This window comes from Bos taurus, chromosome 19, assembly GCF_002263795.3.
Source record: "Bos taurus isolate L1 Dominette 01449 registration number 42190680 breed Hereford chromosome 19, ARS-UCD2.0, whole genome shotgun sequence".
Lineage (NCBI taxonomy): Eukaryota > Metazoa > Chordata > Mammalia > Artiodactyla > Bovidae > Bos > Bos taurus.
The window spans coordinates 7,651,162-7,675,829 of NC_037346.1; the positions used below are offsets into that span (position 1 = coordinate 7,651,162).

At 40.6% G+C, this 24,668-nt stretch overlaps 1 protein-coding gene across 3 annotated transcripts in view; it reads left to right on the top strand.

Annotated features, from left to right (window-relative positions):
• Window positions 1-546: 546 nt before the first annotated feature.
• The window catches only part of DGKE (diacylglycerol kinase epsilon), a 29,493-nt gene continuing 5,371 nt past the window's right edge, over window positions 547-24,668 (top strand). Inside the window, exons 1-11 of one of the 3 annotated variants that reach the window (XM_005219865.5) lie at window positions 548-764; window positions 1,178-1,654; window positions 9,434-9,593; window positions 11,152-11,271; window positions 13,888-14,031; window positions 14,271-14,428; window positions 14,808-14,859; window positions 18,977-19,090; window positions 20,108-20,179; window positions 23,917-24,044; window positions 24,269-24,380. In XM_005219865.5, the coding sequence (XP_005219922.2) occupies window positions 1,200-1,654; window positions 9,434-9,593; window positions 11,152-11,271; window positions 13,888-14,031; window positions 14,271-14,428; window positions 14,808-14,859; window positions 18,977-19,090; window positions 20,108-20,179; window positions 23,917-24,044; window positions 24,269-24,380 (1,515 nt within the window). In that variant the 5' untranslated portion in view covers window positions 548-764; window positions 1,178-1,199. Of the gene's footprint in view, window positions 765-1,177; window positions 1,655-9,433; window positions 9,594-11,151; window positions 11,272-13,887; window positions 14,032-14,270; window positions 14,429-14,807; window positions 14,860-18,976; window positions 19,091-20,107; window positions 20,180-23,916; window positions 24,045-24,268; window positions 24,381-24,668 lie in introns of those variants that run through there. The other 2 variants (XM_010815687.4, NM_001192930.3) reach the window with 2 other exon arrangements.

The window sequence follows — 24,668 nt, forward strand, 5'->3', positions numbered from 1 at the left end:
CAGTATTCTTGCCTGGAGAATCCCAGGGACGGGGGAGCCTCGTGGGCTGCCGCCTATGGGGTCGCACAGAGTCGGACACGACTGAAGCGACTTAGCCGCAGCAGCAACAAAGCCCCCTCTACTGTTCCTCCGCCCACTGTCCTCCCGCTCACCGGCCCGCCCTTGGGCCCGCCCTCGATCTAGCCCCGCCCCTCCCGCGAGGCCCCTCCCTGTCCTCGAGGCCCCGCCCCGTCAGGCCCCGCGGCCTCGCGGTCGCATCTCACACCTCCTCGCAACCCCTGCGCTCCTGCCGAGGCCCTGTCCCCCGATCTAACCCCTCCCCGTGTCGAGGCCCCGCCCCGTCAGGCCCCGCAGCCTCGCGGTCACACCTCACACCTCCCCTCAGCCAGGGCTCTCCCGCCGAGGCCCCGCCCCCGATCTAGCCCCGCCCCGTCGGGTGCCGCCCCGTCAGGCCCCGCGGCCTCGCAGCCTCGCAGTCTCACTCACACCTTCTCTCAGCCCGAGTGCTCCCGCCGAGGCCCCGCCCCCCGATCTAGCCCCGCCCCGTCAGGCACCGCCCCGTCAGGCCCCTGGGCCTCGCGGGCGCACCTCACACCTCCTCGCAGTCCAAGCACTCCGGCTGAGGCCCCGCCCCATAACCCGCGGCCGCGGTGGTGCCGGCCTCTCCCGCGGAGTCCGCACACCCGCGGGACTCGCGGCGACGCGAGGGCGACAGCAAGGCCGGAGGCCTGGGCCCCGGAGCCGAACCCCCAGCCCTACACGAGGTAGGCCGGGCGCGCGGGCGGGGAGGGCACCCTGGTCGCTGAGGCCGCGCGGTGGGCGGGCCCGTTGGGCCCTGAGCCCCCGAGGCGCGCGTATGCCGGGCCTGGGTTAACGGCTGCGGGCGAGGCCCGTGCACCATGGCGCCCCAAGGCCGGGCGCCGCGCCGCCTTCCTCCACAGTGGGGTCGCTCCCCTCCCCGCGGCCTGGCGAGGACTGGGCGGGGCAGGGGAGCGTGACGGCCCCGGGCGCCGCCCCTTCGACTAGGCGCGTCGGCGACCCCGAGGCTCCGGGGTCAGGCCGTGGGGAAGGCGGGGCGCGCGCGCCTCCTTGGGGCGAGCGGGGCCACCTGACAGACAGGGAGGGGGGCTGCAGGGGGACAGCGAGCCCGTGGGGGACCCGCCCGCGTCTCTCCCAGTCAGACGCCGTCCTTGGAGAAGATGGAAGGCCAGGAGCGGCCGGCGCCCCCCGCCAGCCTGTTTGCGGACGGGCACCTGGTCCTGTGGACGCTGTGCTCGGTGCTGCTGCCCGTGTTCTTCACCTTCTGGTGCAGCGTCCAGCGGTCGCGCCGGCAGCTGCACCGCAGGGACATCTTCCGCAAGAGCAAGCACGGCTGGCGCGACACGGATCTGTTCAGCCAGCCCACCTACTGCTGTGTGTGCGCGCAGCACATCCTGCAGGGCGCCTTCTGCGACTGCTGTGGGCTGCGCGTGGACGAGGGCTGCCTCAAGAAGGCCGACAAGCGCTTCCCCTGCAAGGAGATCATGCTCAAGAGTGACAGCAAGGCCGTGGACGCCATGCCCCACCACTGGATCCGGGGAAACGTCCCCCTGTGCAGTTACTGTGTGGTTTGCAAGCAACAGTGCGGCAACCAGCCCAAGCTCTGCGATTACAGGTACGGCTTCCGTGGGGCCTGATTGCCCCACAGTGTTTGGAGGGAGTCAAGCTTTTCAGAGTGGGTGTCAGCGGCCTGCTTTGATCGCCACAAAAGACTTCACCTGCCCACTTGAAGGAAACAAGTTAATATATAGCCCTAGAATGGTAGAACGAGGCAGATTTGCAGTAATTTATCGAGTGCTTCTGGCCCACACTCCTTAGCCAACCTGCCCTTTTGGGGTAAAACTTGGCTCTTAACTTTCATCCAGAGGTCTCTAAGTGCTGCAGACTTTATGGCCAATGTATGTTATATTTTAACTTTTGTTAATTATTGATTAGTTCCATTTTGCATAAAGAAAAACGAAGTATGGACCAGTTAATTTTTCCCTAAAATTGCAAAACTGATTCATCTTGGGTTCTGTATTATGAATGTACAATGAAAACAGGTGTCATTCCAGGGCAGCACTTCTTTTTTTTAATATAGGTTTGGTGCTATAGTGCACACTCCGAAAGAACACTTAAAGGAATACTCCTTTTGCCAGATGGTCTTTCAGGACCTTTGGCATCTTAGCCAAGCGACTTTGATTAAGCCAAGAATATTTTAATAGCTTTTAAATACACATGTGTGTACTTAAATATCGTCCGAAAATAGGTGAAGCTGTTCTTTGCTCGTGTTAGACATTGGTAATAAAAGGGGATGCTTCTCTGCAGATTATCTTTGCTAATTCATTTTACATTTGAGAGAATTTGATAGAGAATTTTACTCAGTGGTAAAATAGAATTGGCCTCCAGAATTTCTAACCTCCAGTTCAGTCTTGTCTCTGCCTTAAGTCTGGACATCTTCATTGTGTTGGATTTTGTTTCTGACAAGTTGAAAAGTCCCTAGCCATGTTTAAGAACAGAAATAGAAAACTGGCATGAGATAGCAGGTTACTTTTTTTGTTTGTATTTTGTTTTTAAAAGTCCTTTTTTTAAATTAGCATGAGCACTGTTATATCAACAATTATTTCTAACATCTTACACATCAGATTAAGACTTTAAAAATATGCTTTCAACAACTACAGTTTTATAACCATTTTTACTTGATATCTTTCAAATTTAGGTGTCCTTTTGGCCTCAGTGAGAGCTCAGTTACCAGTATCTTTTTTAAAATTTTTCATAATTCTCTTCCTAGTTAAACTTTAGTCTTAGAGAATTGGGATTGGTTTAAAAGAAGACATGAAGTATTATTTCCTTCCCTTCTTTTTGTCTGTGCAGAATTAGATTAAAATGATTTCTGTAAATATCTTAACTGCATTTCAGTTACTCCTTAGCAAATAATCACAGTGCTCTGATTCTCCAATTAAGTGATCTTTCTAGAAATACATATCTGATGGGGTCTCTGTTTAAAACCCTCCCATAACCCCCATCACTTACAATGATGGTCTTTCAGTATAAACTCCAGGTGCTTAACGTGGTATATATGAGGTCCTTGTGCTCTCTGGACCGTGCCTGCCCTTCTAGTCTTCTCTACCACTGTCTGCATTAAGCTTTATGCACCAGCAACATCAGGCTGGTTGTGGTTTCCTTTAAATACCAACTTTTCATATCACCCTTCTTTTCCTCAAGGCTGAAGTATCCTCCTCCTGGCTAGCTTCTTGGCATCCTTAATGACTATCTTGTGCCCTTTCCTCCAGGAATCTGTCCCTAATCTACTCATCCCTGCTCCTAATTTTTCCTTTTTGATGATGACATAATATCCTGTGTATCAGTGGTTCTTGAAGTAAGGTCCCCAGACTAGCAGCATCAGTATCACTCAGAAACTTGTTAGAAATGCAAATTCTAAAACAGATTTAGATTAGCACACAGAATAAAAACCAGAGATTTGCATCTAACACAAAATGAAATAAAAATATTTGCATTATTTGAGACATACTTAAACCAAAAAATTATTTGTTGTTTATCTACAATCCAGATTTAACTGAGCATCTTCTATTTTTCCTGGCGTTAGCCTCACCCCAGACCCACTGGATCAGAAACTTGGGCTGGGAACCAATAATCTTTGCTTTAACAGTCCCTGCAGGTGATTCTAAAGTTTAAGAATTACTGCTATATTTATGTACTTCTTAAACATGAGCCTCTGTCCTTAAAGACCTCCTTTTCCTCCTTAGCTTGTTCTCCGGGTTACTGAGCAGTCTCTTCCTAGCATGCTAGAACCCTTAACCCGTGGTAAAAATGGTTTCTTTACAATTTAGGAAATGTTTATTATTCCCAGAAGAAAAGAGCAGTGACCTGAAGTATTAATAGTATGTATTCTGCAATGCTCTGATTTATTTTAGCTGATCATTTTATGTAGGATTACAGTCTGCTGTGACCTTCTGCAGGAATGAGATATTTCAGATAAAGAAACTAAATATTTATAATCTTTAAACACAGACCAGACTGTCCTTCTTTGGATTTTATCCAGCCCTGGGGAGGGCTCCTTCTGTGACTGCCTCACATTCTTAGGAAGTCCAAGATTTCAAGTAAACCATGAAGACTATTCAACGAGATAGAATTTCAAAGGGCCATGTGATAGCTGATTTTAAAACCTGCAACCCAGTTAAAAACTACAGAATAAGGGGCAAAGGACTTTTAATTTAGTCCCATTGTCATTATTTAGGTTTCACATATTAAGCATCTATTTTGTGCCAGGTACTGTGTTGGATCCTGTTTTCCCTGTAGCCTTCTTTCTTTCTTGTGTTTTCCTGCTCCCACCTCACCCATGGCAGAGTGTGTTTGCACCTCGTATCCTCTCATTTCTCGCCCCTCGCTGCTTTTCTTTCTTCTCACCTCTCGTCTGACTAAAGTAGGAAGTTGGGTTCTCTTTTCTAAGTATTCATTATGTTATTGAATAAAACTGTGTTCTGTCTCCTGTTAAGAAAACTTTTTGGTTTATATTATATTTTTATTTATATCCTTTTCTTCACTACACCCCACCCCACATACATACCCACTGTGATTAATAATACAAAACTTCTGACTCTTAGAAGGCAATGTTGGCAACTTTAGGCTTTGATCTTAACTTTTTGATTTTATGTTCTATTGGTATGTGTTTATTCACTTCATTAATTATGTGAAACAATGAAAGATAACAAGTTATCTTCTGGAGCAGAGATGGGCAAACTTTTCCTATAAAGAGCCAAGCTAAGTATTTCAGGCTTTGCAGAGCATATGGTCTGTCATAATTAATTCACTCTACCATCTGTCACAGTACAAAAGTAGCAAGAGACAGTACATAAATGAATGAGGATCTATATTCCAATAAAACATATTCCGCAAATTAGGAAGCACATATGTTTGTAGTTTGAACCCCATTCTAACATGAATTTCTTAGGTGACCATCTCAGTTTCACATATAATTCTGTTGCCTCTTCCAGCATACTGAGAATTGGTACCTTTTGGTAAAGTTACTAACAGGCAACTTTAGAGAAACTAATAAGCAGTGTTGCCAGGAAGTGTTTTTTCTTCCCTTGTGAACTTTTTTTTAATAAAGCAGTCATACTCCTGCACAAAAATACTCATAGGGTAATGTTCTATGTGTTCATAAGATGATGAACATGATTATGATTCATGATTATATTTACTTGTCAAAACTCAGAAAATGTACGTATTTGTAGATTTCATCATATGTAAAATCAAAAGAAAAAAATCTAAACAGTGATATCCCTGCTTGCTGAGGTATTTAGGAGATATTCTAATGTCTGTAATTTACTTTTGTGCACCAAAAAATAGAGCCTTCCCAGGCAGCTCAGATGGTAAAGAATCCACCTGTAGTGCAGGAGACCCCGGGTTTGATCCCTGGGTTAGAAAGATCAAAGAAGGGAATGGCGACCCACTCCAGTATTCTTGCTTGGAGAATCCCATGGGCAGAGGAGCCTCACAGGCTACAGTCCATGGGTTTGCAGAGAGTCGGGCATGACTGAGTGGCTAAGCACACATGAAATGGATATACAGAAATGAAGCAAAGTAATTACAATAAGTTACTAATGCTGGAATATGGGTGATGGGCTTACCTGTGTTGCTGTTAAAAATTTTTTTTTCTAATGCAAAACATTTAAAAAAGCAAGGAGACTACCCTTGTATTTTTGGAAATAGTTGCTGAAGTATTGAAAGGTGAAATTTCATAATGTCCACAATTTTCTTTCCAAATGATACATCAGAATATGAGTTTATTTTGAAAGAAAGAAAGAAAATATGAGAGAAAAATGTTAATTATGAATCAGAGCTAAGGGTTGGTTTAAAGGTATTCATTTTGCTATTCTTTTGACATCTGTGTAGGGGTTTAAAATTTTTCAAAATAGGAAAAGAATAAAGATCATAAACAGTCACTCAAAAACATGACTGCTAAAACTAAAATATTGCTATTAATGTCTTATTTTCCTATCAGATTTGAAATCTAGATCAAGTAAAACACCAGTTACAAAATATATAAAGAAAACAGGTCTCGATTTTGATTATGGTATTTCTCAGGAAAAATAGAGTGCTGCCTAAGGAGTGAGTATGTTGGCTTTACTTTAACAGAACAAAGGCTGATAATAGCCATCATCTTGGTTAAAACAGTCTTTTCTGAAATTTATGAGAATTTAGTGAATGATAAAGGTGTCACAAATCAATGGGATAGAAAAGATGACTTTATCAGTCGTGCTTGGACAAGTGCTCTTTGAGAGGAAAACAGTTAACGCTTCATATCACACTCTATACCAAAATAAACTCCAGATGGATTGAAGCAGGAATTGTTAATTCATAGATAAGGTTCCAGGAAGCCTAACACTTTCATGAGATTCTCAGTGGAATCTGTAGCCCCAGAAGGTTAAGAAGCACTGGATTAAAGCTGAATTGTGAGGGGGAAAATAGCTATAGGTGAATATTTATCTAATTTGGAAAGGTAAAGGTCTTCAAAGCTTGAAAGCATTTAAATAAACCACAAAGGGAATATAGATCTGTCTAGCAAAAAATAAACTTAAGTACATTAAATAGTAAATTTAAGAGAAAACTGAAATATTTGCAGGAACTATGACAGAAAAGAAGTTGATATCCTACATAACAGTGCGTGCAGTTATTAAAACCTAGTAAAAGATAGGCTATGAATCAATTCACAAAACAAGGCAGAAAAATTATTCCGCTTCATCTAGTGATCAAAGATCTCCAAATTAAAACAACAAAGTACTTTTCCACTCATCAGATTATCAAGAAAAAGTGTTGAGCGAATATTAAATATGATGGACACCTTTGTGTGCTGGTATGACAGACATCTCAAGAAACTTAGGAAAACGCATGCCCTTTGATTCAGTAATTTGACTTCTAAAGATTCCAGGGAAATAATTTCATTTATGTTTAAGGTTGTGCATCAGGTTGTTTATACTTAGACAAACTATCTAAATTTTTTAGAGGGGGGAGGATTAAATGAATTATGTCCATGTGATGTGATATTATACATCTTTACAAGCTATGTTTTGAAAAAAAAATACTTAATGGCATAGGACAGAATTCATGATACAATTTCAAGGAGAAGTACCTCCAGACATATATACATTGTTACCCCTAACATGAAAAATAAATATATGAGGGCTATAAAACTGAGATTAAATATATCAAAAAGTTAAGAGTAACTATCTCTAGATGACTTTTATGTCTTTCTATATTTTCTAAATTCTCAAGCATTACAGGCTTCCCTGGTGGCTCAGACAGGAAAGAATCTGCCTGCAATGCAGGAGACCTGGGTTTAATTGCTGGGTCGGGAAGATCTAGATTCTAGAATACCCACTTGCATGAAGTGCCTCCCATACCAGCAAATTTTATTCTGTCTTGAAAATTGATAGCTTGGTGGGCTACAGTCCACGGGGTCGCAGAGTCAGACACGACTAAGCAACTTCATTTTCACTTTCACTTAAAATCAAAAATCCTCCACTGATATGGTGAATTACTGCTTAATTTGATTTGTGCTTTGTTGCAGATTACTAGTTTAATTTGGGCTTCCGGTGGCTCAGCGGTATAGAATCCACCTGCAATGCAGGAGATGTGGGTTCAGTCCCTGGGTCAGGAAGATCCTCTGGAGAAGGGGAATGGCTACCAACTAGAGTATTCTTACCTGGAGAATTCCATGGACAGAGGAATCTGGCAGGCTACAGACCATGGGGTCTCAAAGTGTCAGACACAACTGAGCGACTAACACTTTTACTTTAAAGCTAAGATCACCTAAAATACACTTCTAAAAATTTATTCAAGTAGTTTATGTATATATACTGATGTTTAAAACTCAAACAATACAAAAGAACGTAGAGTAAAAAGTGAGTTTTCTTCTCATTCCTCAGTCCCACTTTTCTTCCCAGAGGAAACCGTTGTGAAATAATTCAGTGGGGTTTCCTTTCAGATTATTTTCAGTAATAATGCACTAGTTTAAAGTGTTCAGTAGCACAGTAGGTGGAGGTAAAATACTTTGGCTACATAAGCAATCAATTGTAATTTCTCAAGCTTAGGTTGAAAGCAAGTGTTAACAAAGTCTGGTGCAAGTTATTTTACATTTTCCCTCTAACAGATCAGGCAGATAATTATAATTTGAGCAGTAATTAGGATTCTTGAGTCAATAGCAGTAATTATTTGACAAAACTGAACATCCAACCGGAAAAAAACAGCCTTAAAATAGAAGTCCAAGAGAGTTGACCTTGGGGTGAAAGAGTTTGTATCTTCTTTTTTTTTTTTTTTTTTTTATTTATTTAGTTACAACCATTGTTTTCTGTTGGCCTGCTCTATCTGTACAGTCAGATCTGCCTTATCCGTGAGTGGATTAAATACTTAGTAGATTAATAATAGAAACCTAAGACCTTGGCCAGCACTATTCTCGTTTCATATGATTTAAACACAGAGACAATTCATTTTGATATTTGTCAAAACTAATACAATTATGTAAAGTTTAAAAATAAAATAAAATTTAAAAAAAAAAAAAAATAAACACAGAGACAAATTTGAACATAAATGTCTCTGCCTGTAATTTAGATGTAAACGTATAGATTTGTTTCATATTAACTGCCAATAAGAAATTGACTGTTTCGCTATCTTTGCTGAAGTGGTCATAGATGGTTATAAATCAGGAGGTTTTCAGACTGAACCTTGAAGAACTCTTCAAGTACTGGGGCCAGTTGGGTGTTTAAGCTGTAGGCCTTTAGGCCTAATGATCCTGTTCCAGCCAAAGCCCAAATATATAGTACACAGAACCATATTCTAGACCAGCTTTGCTTATGTGGATTACATCTACTGGTATTTACCACATTATAAATTAAAACTGAGAAACGGTTAAAATATTCACTTTAAAAATAATACTGGTAACAAAATATTTTGTGAAAATAGAGGAAAGTGACATCGTTTTATATTTTTGGTACATTTCTTTGGCGTGGAAGTCAGCTAGAGGCTTGTATCTCTTTCTGCATTCAGTCCGTGGATTTGGCACATACCATAAAGCTTCCAGAAAATTCTACTATATGCTTTTGATAGAAATCAAGGTGAAATAACATCTTATATTATTATTAAAATGGTTTCAACCTCAGAGACACCCAGAAATGATCTTCCCCAGACCACACTTTAAGAACTACTGTTAAACAAGTTTATTCAAAGTTTATTGCTCTATTTTGACTGTGTAGAAAGCAATTATAAATTTTTACTTGCCAGATTTTTTCATTGGTGATAAGATTACAATTTGTTTTTTTGACAAAAATGGTTGGTTTGCAGATTAGTATGATTATTGTTTCCAGTTAATTATTATCTGTTTTTTTCCTTCCCTCAGGTGCGTTTGGTGTCAAAAAACAGTACATGATGAGTGTATGAAAAATAGCTTAAGGAATGAAAAGTGTGATTTTGGAGAATTCAAAAACCTCATCATTCCACCAAGTTATTTAACCTCCATTAATCATATGCGTAAAGACAAAAAAACAGATTATGAAATGGTAATCAGAGTTTACTTTTTCTTTACATAATTTATTTCCACAAAGTTATTTAAGTCAGTATGAAACACTGAGAACTGTGTGTGTGCGAAGAATAATTATGGTAAGCCATAATACCCTACCCACTTCCTAAAGATGTGCCAGGAACTTTGGCACTTGAGTTCTTTCAGGTCTAAGGAGAAATTGGGATGTGTTATATTTTGGGCTTCCCTCGTAGTTCAGTTGGTAAAGAATCTGCCTATAGTGCAGGAGACCCGGGTTCGATTCCCAGGTTGGGAAGATCCCCTGGAGAAGGAAATGGCAACCCACTCCAGTATTCTTGCCTGGAAAATCCCACGGACAGAGGAGCCTGGACAACTTAGCGACTAAACCACCACCACCATATTGTGAAAGTGTTAGTCGCTCAGTGGTGTCCAGCTCTTTGTGATTCCGTGGACTGTACCCTCCAGCCCTCCAGGAGCCCTTCAGGCTCCTCTGTCCCTGGGATTTTCCAGGGAAGAATACTGGAGCAGGTAGCCATAAGTCCCCAGAATCTGTATTTGTTTTAAGTTTTCAGATGATTGATGAACAGCCAGGTTTGGAACTCATTATTGTCAGTAAAAAGAAGGTAGATTTTTAGTCACACGTTGTTCTGAAGAATGTTTTCCTGTGGAACCTCATATAGGGTACCTGGAGACGAGAATTTGTTGCACATTAGATCCTGCCACAAATAATAGTGAACATTCCCACAAGGGAAGTCCAAAATAGACATTTTAAAACTTAAAGACATTATGTTTAATGTTATTGTGATACTTTTTTTAAAAAATACACAACCCCTTATGTCTCTGATTTCAGTCTGACATAGGAGACTGAGGATCACTAAGTAAAACCAGGGAACGTCTTCATTAATGTTTATACCCACGAGGAGAAGGGGAGAGGAAAGAAGTGGTTAGAGTAGAGAAACATGAATTTAATTTGATTTAGGGTTTTGTGCAAATCTGGATTCTTGAATATATTTCTGAATACACCATTCAAAAAAATTAAAAAGCTTGAAAATCAGAGTACAGCCAGAAAAGCACAGTCAGGGTTTAGAGAGCAGAGAAGATCAATGTCCCTTCTATGAAGGACTGAAATGCGTTGCCTGGGAGGCAAGACCAGTAAATGATATAGTGTTTCAAGTGATCGAACACAACAGCTATATGGAAGAACAAAGGAGCTTAGTCCTTACTTCAGGAATCAAAAGCGGAAAGTTACTGAAACACAGATGTTTAACTCAGTTCAAGTCGAAACTTTCTAGTAATTTGATTTAGCAGTGGAATTCCTTGTTAAGTGAGTTCCTTCTTACATGAGTACCCAAGTGTATACTGGATAACTTATCTAGAATAATGGAGAAGAAATTTATATTAATATATTAAGCAGAAATTAATTCATCTCTTTCCATTCTTAGAATTCTTTCATTTTTATATTGTACTGACTGGGATAGTTGATTTTTCTCCCAGCAGATTTACAGCACTGTTGTTAATAAGAAATGAAAAACTGTCTTTGAGATGTTAAGGTCTTTTAACGCACATTAATTTTTTAGCTAGCCTCTAAACTTGGAAAGCAGTGGACTCCATTAATAATCCTGGCCAACTCTCGTAGTGGGACTAACATGGGAGAAGGACTGCTGGGAGAGTTCAGGATCCTCCTAAATCCCGTCCAGGTAACCAAAGAGGAGACCTTGCTTTCTGTAGTAATCTTTTCATTTTTAGTTGTACATTTTCCCTAAATTGTAATGGTTGTTAATGCTTTAAGCCAGTAATCACCTGGTTATAGGGAAGAAGAATAATTATGAAAATAGTATTGAGCCATCTGAATTTGTGGAGAAAGAGGGATTCTCATGGTAGGGATGTAAATGGTGCAGCAACTTTAGCAACTACTTGGACAGTCTCTTAAAAATTCAAACTTAAATTTCCCAAACCACATAGCACTTCTAGGAATCTACCCAACAGAAACGAAAACATATCCCACAAATACTTTTATGCAGATTTTCATAGCAGCATTTTTCATGATAGCCCAAAAGAAAAGCCCATCAGTCAGTGGCTGGATAAAACAAAATGTGACGTACCCATACGAATGGAATATTCAGTGATAAAAAGGAATGCTAGTACATACATACTACAAATTAAATGAACCTCAAAAACATGCTGAGTGAAAGAAGCACAATGCAGGGGATCAATACTGTATGATTCCTTATTGATCTGTTCAGAAAGGGTAAATCTGTAGAGCCAGAGAGTACAGTGATTGCCTAAGACTAGGGCTGGAAATTAGGAGTGACTAATGGACACTTACTAATGGGAAATCTTACTGGAGCAGCGAAAATGTTCTAAACTGAATAATGCACAGCTCACTAAGCTTCCTAAAACTCATTTAATTGTTGACTTTAAATCAGTAATTTCACTACATGTAATTTATACCTCAGTTTTAAAAGTAAGAATAAAAGGTTCATGCCATTGAGACTGAGATGACATGCTAGCAGCTTCTACTTTGTAAAACTAAACAACCCATTGTGCAGCAATCATTCTTTCCAATTTGTAATTTTCCCTTTCAACATTATACAACTTAAGAAAATATAAAAATAATTTTAAAAGGAAAGAGAAAGGGAAGTTCCCTGGGAGTTCAGTGGTTAGGACTTGGCATTTTCCCTGCCATGGCCTGGGGTTCAGTCCCTGTTTGGGGACCTAAGATCACACAAGCCTTGCAGCAAAGCCAAAATAAGTAAAATTTAAAAATAAAAAGAGAAAATCACCTGCAGTACCTCTACACAGATACATCAGTTGTTTTCATTTGTCCATGTTCTTTCCATGAATTGTGCATGTATTCATGTATTGGGATTTCTTTCAACGTAATCTAACTTTGCATTTACCTGAAAGTATGTTCTCCCGTGTTGCAACCTGCTGCTGCTACTGCTGCTGCTAAGTCACTTCAGTCGTGTCCGACTCTGTGCGACTCCATAGACGACAGCCCACCAGGCTCCGCCATCCCTGGGATTCTCCAGGCAAGAACACTGGAGTGGGTTGCCATTTCCTTCTCCAATGCAGGAAAGTGAAAAGTGAAAGTGAAGTCGCTCAGTCATGTCTGACTCTTAGCGACCCCATGGACTGCAGCCCACCAGGCTCCTCCATGGGATTTGAAAAACTAAACAACCAGGGATTGAACCCCAGGCCATGGCAGGGAAAATACCAAGTCCTAACCACTGAACTCCCAGGGAACTTCCCTTTCTCTTTCCTTTTAAAATTATTTTTATATTTTCTTAAGTTGTGTAATGTTGAAAGAGAAAATTACAAATTGGAAAGAATGATTGCTGCATAATGGGTTGTTTAGTTTTTCAACTAAATCCCATCCATGGGATTTGCCAGGCAAGAGTACTGGAGTGGGTTGCCATTGCTTTCTCCAGTGTTGCAGCCTAGTCCTCATAATTATATATGTGATGACTAAGAAACCATCAAATGGATGTGTCCATATTTATAGTCTCCTGCTGATGGCAGTCGAGTTTGTCTCTACACTTGTATGATTATAAATAATGCTGCACTGATTATCTATACACAGTTTTTTCATCTTTTGAAATATTTTCCTAGATTGTTTATAGAATTATAGGTATTATGGATCCTTTCATCTTTATGTCATTTTACTCATATTGCAAAATTGTTTTCCAGAAATGTGTACTGACTTGCACTAGTAATGGATTTTTTAAATCCCATATAGAATAGGAAGCACTGGTTAAAGGTGAACTGAGCATAGCCTGGTTTTATGTGAACATAAAGGTGGCAGTATTGTACAGTGGATAGAATACAGGATTGGATTTCTATGTCAGCACTTAATTATCAGAGGAAGCATGGGCAAGTTATTTAACCTTCCTATGTCTCCATTTCCAGTAGAATGCTGTTTGCTCGTGCTTTTTAGGGGCAGCATTAGGGCTTCCCTGGTGGCTCACCTGGTAAAGAATCCACCTGCCATTTGGGAGACCTGGTTTCGATCACTGGGTTGGGAAGCTCCCCTGGAGAAGGTAAAAGCTACCCACTCCAGTATTCTGGTCTGGAGAATTCCATGGACTGTATAGTCCATGGGATCGCAAAGAGTCGGACACGACTGAGCGACTTTCACTCACTTCACTCAGGATGAGCCACAGTGATTATAGTCTGGTATACTGCCCAGCATAAAGATAAATGCCAGCATTGTTATTTAAGCACATCTAGGTCCTCATCTAGAGGGAAATTATCCTCACAGGTGGGTGACAGTGTTGGGTAAAATAATTTTTTCCTTTTCTTTCACGTTATAGGTTTTTGATGTTACTAAAACTCCCCCCACCAAAGCCCTACAACTTTGTACTCTTCTTCCCTATGACTCAGCTCGAGTGCTTGTCTGTGGAGGGGATGGGACTGTCGGCTGGGTCCTGGATGCCCTTGACGAAATGAAAATTAAGGTATCCATCCTTAAGATCTCCTTGCCTCTCACAGAAGCACTTCCAAGAAAGTTACAAAGTATTTGTGGTTATATTTTTTATCATGCAGGTGAATATTAGAAGACCTTGCCAACCTTGAATATTGTGATTGAGTAGTTATTATTTGTATCTTTATTGCTTTGGGCTTTGAATTTTACCAAATATTATTACCCTCCAAATAGTCTGAAGAGAAAAATCTAAACTAATCCTCTGTATTGTAGGGACAAGAGAAATACGTTCCACGAGTTGCGGTCTTGCCTCTGGGAACAGGCAATGATCTCTCCAACACCTTGGGGTGGGGTACAGGTTATGCGGGAGAAATCCCAGTTGCACAAGTCTTAAGAAACGTGATGGAGGCAGATGGAGTTAAACTAGATAGGTAAGTTATACTTACCCTCAAAAGTGATTTCTTGAGCTTTGGGAATATTCCTTGAATTATAAATGAAGACTTGTGTAGTTCTAAAGTTAAATGTAGTTTAAATGTAAAAGACTATGTCAGTTGTACTTATGTGTGGACACTGGTGTTTTATTTTGTTGCTGTATATTGTGTTGTTATGTAAATCATAGGTTAGGTAACAAGTTAGGCTGAGTACTCCTCTCAAGATTTACATAGTCATTTAAATGTATTCATTTCCCGAAAGCTATTTTAATAGAAGAACCTTATCTACCAGACATCCAGAGTTGATTGGTAATAATTATAATTAACTGACAATTAATTTGTTAGTAATTACTGATTTTTTTAAACTTTTATTTTTTAGATGGAAAGTTCAAGTAACAAATAAAGGATACTACAACTTAAGAAAACCCAAGGTATGTTTTTGGGGCTGCAGTTGCTAGTGGTTTCAACAGACATGGTGGAGTGCTTCCATTGTGGCACTGCGGTGGGACACGGCAACAGGTGCTTGTCTCTGGGGAGCTGGTTATGGAACAGGCTGCAGGTGTGCCTGCTTCTCCCCTGGTGGATCAGGCGGGAAAGATTTCAGGGCAAGTGACATGGGAGTCGGTCCTTAAAATGTAAATACAATTTAGATCAACAGAGAAAGAAACAAAAGACTCCCCAGGTAGAGGAAATAGACTGGAGGGTGCACATCAGGGTTAGTAAATAGCAAATAATACAGAGGTAGCACAGAGATGGCAAGTCTATAGTTTTAAAAAGATACATTGGATTATGGTTTTCTCAGAGTATATGCCCAGGAGTGGGATTGCTGGACCATATGGTAGTTCTGTTTTTAATTTTTTAAGGAACCTCCATACTGTTCTCCATAGTGGCTCTATCAGTTTACATTCCTACCAACAGTGCAAGAGGGTTCCCTTTTCTCTACACCCTCTCCAGCATTTATTGTTTGTAGATTTTATGATGATGGTCATTCTTACTAGTGGGAGATGATACCTCATTATAGTTTTGGTCTGCATTTCTCTAATACTTACTGATGTTAAGCATCTTTTCATGTGCCTCTTCGCCATCTGTATTGTCTTCCTTGTAGAAAATCATAAACACATGCCAGTGTTCATTACAGCACTGTTTACATGAAAGCAACCTAAATGTCCAGCGACAGATGCATTGATAAAGAAGATGTGGTAAATGTGTACAGTGGAACATTATTTCAGTTCAGTCCCTCAGTCGTGTCTGACTCTGTGACCCCATGGACTGCAGTACACCACGTTTCCCTGTCCATCACCAACTCCCAGAGCTTACTCAAACTCATGTCCATAGAGTCAATGATGCCATCCAACCACCTCATCCTCTGTCATCCCCTTCTCCTCCTACCTTCAATCTTTCCCAGAATCAGGGTCTTTTCCAATGAGTCAACTCTTCACATCAGGTGGCCAAAGTATTGGAGCTTCAGCTTCAGCATCAGTCCTTCCAATGAATATTCAGGACTGATTTCCTTTAGGATTGACTGGTTTGATCTCCTTGTACTCCAAGGGACTCTCAAGAGTCTTCTCCAACACCATAGTTCAAAAGCATCAATTCTTTGGTGCTCAGCTTTCTTTATAGTCCAACTCTCACATCCATACATGACTACTGAAAAAAACATAGCTTTGACTATACTGACCTTTGTCAACAAAGTAATATCTCTGCTTTTTAATATGCTGTCTAAGTTGGTCATCACTTTTCTTCCAAGGAGCAAGCATCTTTGAACTTCATGGCTGCAGTCACCATCTGCAGTGATTTGGGAGACCACAAAAATAAAGTGTGTCACTGTTTCCATGTTCCCCCATCTATTTGCCATGAAGTGATGGGACCGAATGCCATGATCTTACTTTTCTGAATGTTGAGTTTTAAGCCAACTTTTTCGCTCTCTTCTTTCACCTTCATCAAGAGGCTCTGTAGTTCCTCTTTGCTTTCTGCCATTAGAATGTCGTCATCTGCATATCTGAGATTATTGATGTTTCTCCCTTCAGTCTTGATTCCAGCTTCTGCTTCATCCAGTTCAGCATTTTGCATGATGTACTCTGCATATAAGTTAAATAAACAGGGTGACAATATACAGCCTTGACATACACCTTTCCAAATTTTGAACCAGTCTGTTGTTCCATGTTCAGTTCTAACTGTTGCTTCTTGACCTGCATAGCGATTTCTCAGGAGGCAGATAAGATGGTCTGGTATTCCATCTCTTGAAGAATTTTCCACAGTGTATTGTGATCCACACAGTTAAAGGCTTTAGTATAGTCAGTGAAGCAGATGTTTTTCTGGAATTCTCTTGCTTTTTCTATAATCCAATGGATGTTGGCAATTTGATCTCTGCTGCTTCTGCCTTTTCTAAATCCAGCCTGAACATCTGGAAGTTCACGGTTCACGTACTGTTGAAGCCTCACTTAGAGAATTTCAAGCATTACTTTGCTAGTGTGTGAGATGAGTACAATTGTGCGGTAGTTTGAGCATTCTTTGACATTACCTTTCTTTGGGATTGGAATGAAAACAAACCTTTTCCAGTCCTGTGGCCACTGCTGAGTTTTCCAAATCTGCTGGCATATTGAGTGCAGCACTTTCACAGCATCATCTTTGAGGATTTGAAATAGTTTAGCTGGAATTCCATCACCTCCACTAGATTTGTTCGTAGTGATGCTTTCTAAGGCCCACTTGACTTCACATTTCAGGATGTCTGGCTCTAGGTGAGTGATCACACCATCGTGATTATCTGGGTCATGAAGATCTTTTTTGTATAGTTCTTCTGTGTATTCTTGGCACCTCTTCTTAATATCTTCTGCTTCTATTAGGTCCATACCTTTTCTGTCCTTTATTGTGCCCATCTTTGCATGAAATGTTCCTTTGGTATCTCTTAATTTTCTTGAAGAGATCTTTAGTCTTTTTCATTCTATTGTTTTCCTCTATTTCTTTGCATTAATCACTGAGGAAGGCTTTCTTATCTCTCCTTACTATTCTTTGGAAATCTGCATTCAGATGGATATATTTTTCCTTTTCTCCTTTGCCTTCCGCTTCTCTTATTTTTTCAGCTATTTGCAAGGTCTCCTCAGAGGAGATAAAAATGCCATTTTACCTTTTTGCATTTCTTCTTCTTGGGATGGTTTTGATCACCGCCTCCTGTACAATGTTACGAACCTCCATCCGTGGTTCTTCAGGCGCTCTTTCTATACTCAGCCATAAAAAGGAATTATGTTGGGTCATTTATAGAGATGTGAATGGCCCTAGAGTCTGTCATACATAGTGAGGTAAGAGAGAAAAGCAAATACTGTATATTAATGCATATATGTAGAATCTAGAAAAATGGTACTGATGAACCTTGCAACTCCTGATTTGCAAGTCAGGAGTAGAGCTACAGACATAGAGAATGGACCTGGGGACGCAACAAGGGAGGAGACGGTGGGATGAATCGAGAGCATTGACATATCTACACACTACCGTGTGTAAAATCGCTAGCTAGTGGGAAGCTTCTGTATAATACAGGGAGCTCAGTTTGGTGCTCTGCGGTGACCTAGATGGGTGGGGTGGGGAGTGGCTATGGGGAGAGATGTCCAAGAGCGAGGGGACGTGTGTATACATAGAGCTGATTCACTTGGTTGTACAGTGGAAACTAATGTAACATTGTAAAGCAGCTAAACCCCAATTTAAAATTAATAATATATAAAAACAAGAAAGAAAATAAGAAAAAGAAAAATACTGGGGATAATGTGAAAATAGGGAAGAAACCTGCACTGTGACAAAACAAAGGGAATCTTAGGAGGAGAACTACTTACTGCCTCACCATAACACAGCACCTTCCTCACTATGACTCAGCATTTCCAGACCATGACTCAGCACTTTCCCTGTTCAGAGACATTTTAGAAATAGTATTGATCAAGACTTGGCAACTGATTGCTATTAGGGGAAGCGGGGGGAAAAAAAACTTTACTACAAGATTTCTAGTTTTTATGACAGGATACGTGAAAATGACATTAACCAAAATAAGAAAATAGGGTTTCAGGTTTGAATAGGAAGAAAATGCATTAATATTCGGGGCATGTCAACCTTTAGTCTGACCCACTGAACAAGAAGTCAGATATGCAAGCTATTGCTCAGAGAGAAGACCAAGTGCAGCTCAGTTGAGGAACCCAGGCTGGACTGGGAAGTAAGATAAACTGAGCAAGCACCAATAGCCTAATGGAGACTGAAAAAGCTGAGAACCTGAGAAGTGCTGGAAGTACAAGCAAATATTGAGAACACAGGATTTGAAAGCCTGGGTGTAGAGTAGAGCTGTTTAGATGTAGCATATTAACCAGAAATGGAAAGTGAAATTTTGTCTTAAAGAATCAGCCTTTAAATTGAAGCTTTATCTCTGGAAATGTCATTGGATAGCATAAAATAGCTTATGTAAAAAGTAAATGACTCAGTTTTCATAAAGAACATAAAGACTAAGATTTATATGTTTAGTAAATGACACAGGCATGGATGGAAGCATAATCTGTTGTTTACCCTTTTCCACAGGAATTCACAATGAACAACTATTTTTCTATTGGACCTGATGCTCTCATGGCCCTCAATTTTCACGCTCATCGTGAGAAGGCCCCATCTCTGTTTTCTAGCAGAATTCTTAATAAGGTGTGTTGGATAAAATAACATTTCCTGCTTATCACCTAAGGTACAGTAAAAATCAATAGTTCAATTATACCTAGCACTCTTTCAACTAGATTGAGATAGAACTAACTTACGGAAACATTTGCCTGCTCCATTTTGTATAAGACTGTCAAATTAGATCCTTAAATGTATTTTATTAAAGTATCCATGACAAAATTTTTTAACTCCCAGTTGCAATGTTTTAGAGCATATTTTGCTTAGATGCCTACTAAATGGAATATATGGTAGCTTATCTTACTTAAATGGCAACTAGAATTGGAAGTAAATTTAGGCAAGATAAATTTTTGATGAAGCCATTAGTGGAAAAATAGATTGCATAGGCCTGAAAAGACTCTAAAAGGCAAATGAGGTAAGAAAAGGAGCAGTTTGTTTACCACAGTTTTAACTGGTTTCTAGTACAATTGATTCCTTTGGTGGAACATTTGTCTTGGAATTTTTTTAATGACTTTTGGTGATTGAGCAACAGGATGTGACAAATAGATGCTGGTTCTGTTTTACAGTTATCTGTTCCTGGTTCTGTTTTACAAATATTTGAAATGTATGAATAGCTCCCTTTTATTAATATAGTTACCAACACAATAGTATTGCTGTTTATACAGTATGGTAATTAGCATCTCAATGCTTCCATCAACCTTTCTATATTCAAAAGTGATTATAAAATGTTTGCTAGATTTGCCTGCATTACTTTCATTAAGTAATGTTACGTACTAGGAAAAGGCAAATTTTTCTTTATAAGGTGTAGCTTTTTGGATAAACTGGGAGAAAACACCATTTAAGCACAAACCACCTAATCCTACATTCCCCTAAAAAAATGGGCTGAACTCTGTAGTAATAATGGTTCCTTCTCCCATCAGTCTCTAGTCCACTCGGTGGATACATGACTCAGTCGTCACATCAGGGAGCTTTGGTTCAGTGTCTTTTTCTAGCTTACAGGGCTTGTTAGATTGCTTTAATATCATATTTTCTGTCCATTTCTCATAGGCTGTTTACTTATTTTATGGAACCAAAGATTGTTTAGTGCAAGAATGTAAAGATTTGAATAAAAAAGTTGAGGTAAGCTTTTAAACTTTTAGGTGGTCTCTGGACTATGAACTTTTTTTAAACAAAAATGCTGAATTTTCTATTAACATATTTCGATAACACAAATGGAGTATTTATTGTGTACCAGACACCTCTAAGTGCTTTATACACATTTTCCCACTAAATTTTCACCACAGCCTGTAAGGCAGATACTACTATATTCCCATCACTCATGAAGCTATTTGAAATTAAATAACTTGCCCAGGTTCACAGAGTGCCCAAGGATACAGGTAACCAGCATTTAAACCCAGGTTTATGTAACTCCAGAGTCTGTTTAACTCTTATACTGAACAGCGTCTGTATGCTGTTCATCATGTGTGATGACCAGTGTGAAGCTCTGTGACAACAGTGCCTTCACGGACTCTCGGAGAAGATGAAGCCCAGAGTTTAATTCCTGTTATGGTTGTAATGTATCTTTGTTCTGTGCCGTGCAGCATGGCCAAAAAAAAGTAAGGAAAGAGCCAGACAATAAACAGCTTAGGGAAAGAGTGGAAAATGAGCAGAGAAGGAGGAGCCTCAAAGCACACTCAGCTCGGAAAGCTGCTGCTCTGGTTAGACAGACTCTGAGCTCACGGCACAGGGGGAATGGTGAGGTTGGCTGTGAAGAATGTTCCCTTCTGCTTTATCCTATTTCCTTTTTCCTGGACTTTGATTACTTGGGTAGAGTAAAGCGTATGAGGTAGCACATTTTTTTGTCTAATCGTCTGTTTATACAAAAATCACCTGTGAAACCACCCATTAAATGCCAGGCACAGTGTTAGGTACTAGACATACAGTGACAAATCTCTCACTGTCACTAAGTTTGCAGTCTGGAGAGAAGAAAGACATTTAAACCACATTGTAATATGGCATAAGAAATAATATAAGGAAAATATGGAGTCTTACAGGAATTATATACACAGAAGAACTGTACAAAAAAGATCTTAAAGACTCAGATAACCACAGTGGTGTGATCACTCATCTAGAGCCAGACATCATGGAATATGAAGTCAAGTGGGCCTTACAATGCGAACAAAATTAGTGGAGGTGATGGAATTCTAATTGAACTTTTTCAAATCCTAAAAGATGATCCTGTGAAAGTGCTGCACTCAATATGCCAGCAAATTTGGAAAACTCAGCAGTGACCACAGGACTGGAAAAGGTCAGTTCTCATACCAATCCCAAAGAAAGGCAATGCCAAAGAATGTTCAGACTACCACACAATTGCATTCATCTCACATGCTAGCAAAGTAATGCTCAACATTCTCCATGCCAGGCTTCAACAGTATGTGAACCGTGAACTTCCAGATGTTCAGGCTGAATTTAGAAAAGGCAGAAGAAGCAGAGATCAAATTGCCAACATCCATTGGATCATAAAAAAGCAAGCGAGTCCCAGGAAAACATCTACTTCTGCTTTATCGACTATGTCAAAGCCTTTAACTGTGTGGATCACAACAAACTGTGGAAAATTCTTCAAGAGATGGGAACACCAGACCACCTTACCTGCCTCCTGAGAAATATGTATGCAGGTCAAGAAGCAACAATTAGAACTGGACATGGGAAAAAAAAAAAAGAACTGGACATGGAATAACAGACTGATTCCAAATCGGGAAGGGAGTACATAAGGCTGTATATTGTCACCCTGTTTATTTACCTTATATGCAGAACACATCATGCAAAATGCCAAACTGGATGAAGCACAAGCTGGAATCAAGATTGCTGGGAGAAATATCAATAACGTCAGATATGCAGACAACACCCCACTTAATGGCAGAAAGCGAAGAACTACTAAAGAGCCTCTTGATAAAAGTGAAGGAGGAGAGTGAAAAAGTTGGCTTAAAACTCAACATTCAGAAAACTAAGATTATGGCATCCTGTTCCATCACTTCATGGCAAATAGATGGAGAAACAGTGGAAACAGAGGCTTTATTTGGGGGGGGCTTCAAAATCACTGCAGATGGTGACCACAGCCATGAAATTAAAAGATGCTTGCTCCTTGGAAGAAAAGCGATGACCAACCTAGACTACATACTAAAAAGCAGAGACATTAACTTTGCCAACAAAGGTCCGTCTAGTCAAAGCTGTGGTTTTTCCAGTAGTCATGTATGGATGTTGGACTATAAAGAAAGCTGAGCACTGAAGAATTGATGCTTCTGAACTGTGGTGTTGGAGAAGACTCTTGAAAGTCCCTTGGACAGCAAGGAGATCCAACCAGTGCATCCTAAAGGAAATCAATCCTGAATATTTATTGGAAGGACTGATGCTGAAGCTGAAACTCCAGTGCTTTGGCCACTTGATGGGAAGAACCGACTCATTGGAAAAGACCCTGATGCTGGGAAAGATTGAGGGCAGGAGGAGAAGGGGACAACAGAGGATGAGATGATTGGATGGCATCACCAACACATTGGACTTGCGTTTGATCAAGCTCCGGGAGTTGGTAATGGACAGGGAAGCCTGGTGTGGTGCAGTGCATGGGCTCACAAAGAGTTGGACATGACTGAGTGACTGAACTGAACTGAGCTGAACATAACCCACAGACTGGAAACTGTCTAGGGAAAGTGACTGATGAGGAAGTCTTTCTGGAAGAAGTTACAAACTGTAATCTGCAAATTAAAACTTAGCTAAATGAAGGAGATAAACGTTATTCTGGGCTAAGAACAACATGGGCAAAGGCCCAGAGGCAGGAGAGAACATAGCATATTTGAGTGTGTTCGGGCTGGAGTGTAACCTGCAGGAGAGACAGTGGCGAGAGCTGATGCTGGAGAACCAGGCAGAGGCTGAGGTCACAGAGAAACTGGTGACTTGTTATAAAGGCACTTGGAGTTCATCGTGAACACTGAGTCCAGCCATTGAAGGGACGTAATCGGGATAAGTGTCAGTCTAACCAGCCTTTGAGAGGTGAATAAGAGGAGAGCAGAGCTAGAGAAACGGTGGCTGCTGGACTAGGGTGTGGTCAGGAATGACGGCAAGGGATGGATACTTAGAAGTAGCATCAGTGGTTTTTAGTGCTTAATTAGTATGGAAGGTGAAGAGACAGAGGTCAAAGATAATTTCCAGGTTTCTAGTTAGGGGGTGAGGACAGCTGGTGCTAACCTTTCCTGGGAAAGTAGATGGCAGAGAAGATGCTTAACTCAGCTTTGTGCATGAGAGTTTTAGGAGCCACAGTCAGTGGGAAATGTTTTGTGGGCAGTTGGATATACAGATCTAGCCCAGTTCACTTTCCTGCACCAACAAAAAATAGAGCCTTCAGCACAGAGATGGCAATTAGCAAGACAGAAGTGGCTCAGCTTTCCATCCAGAGTGTGTAGAGAAGAGAAGGGAGCCCAGTACATGGCTGTGTGAAATGCCTTCAGTGTGAGGCTGAGAGTGGAGCTCTCAGCAGTGGCAGAGGGACGCCCAGAGAAGTAGTCTGGTTCCCAGAAAGCAAAGGAAGAGAATATTTCAGGGAAAGAGGAAGGGGTTGGCAGTGTGCGATGCTGTTAAAACAGCAAGTTAGATAAAGCCTGAAAAAATAATGGGATGTAAGAAAAAGGATGTCGTTGATTTAAAAAAATTCACTGTTATTCATTTATTACAATAAACATTGAACAAATGAGAAAGGCTAGATTACCTGGGTAGGAAGCAGTCTTCCAACCAGCTTTCACATGTATGTGAAAGTGGATAGGATTCTGAGTGGCTGTGTCTGAAAGTAGTGTGCCCTAAAGTAACTTACTCCTTGTATTTCTTTAAAGCTAGAGCTGGATGGTGAGCGAGTAGAACTGCCGAATTTGGAAGGCATTATCGTTCTGAATATCGGCTACTGGGGTGGTGGCTGCAGACTGTGGGAAGGGATGGGAGACGAGACTTACCCTCTAGCCAGGTATGTACATTTGCAACTGGTTTTTTATGTCACTGGTTTCTTTAAAGCAGTCTGTTCTTTGTAGACTTTTAACATTTTTACCTCAGATTTTCTTTTTTGTATACCTCATTAATGTAAGTAGTTAATAAGCTGACGGTCCACCTATGCTGAAAAGTAATTGTCCTATTGTGGCTAGTTCTATTTTACCGCATCACATAATCCATGTTTCCTTTGTCCAATTTTAGGCATGATGATGGTTTATTGGAAGTCGTCGGAGTATATGGGTCTTTCCACTGTGCTCAGATTCAAGTGAAACTGGCGAATCCTTTTCGAATAGGACAAGCACATACAGTGCGAGTAGGTGAAATATTGCTATAGTGGATAATTTGTCTCATTTCTAAGCCATTGAGGTTTAGAAGATAATATACTATAGCTTTCCCTAAACAAACATGTGGTTTACAGCCCATGCTATCGGTCATCCTGTACCCGGGCTGAGTAGGATGGGGAAAGACAGGAAATATGGCCCTCAGTCCAGTTGAAGAAGTGAAGTGTCCAATGAAAAAGAATCCTTTAAACAATTGAAGAATAAAATATATTCAGATTAATTTTCTAAGAGTACAGTGCTAAGAAATGTCCCTAAGATGG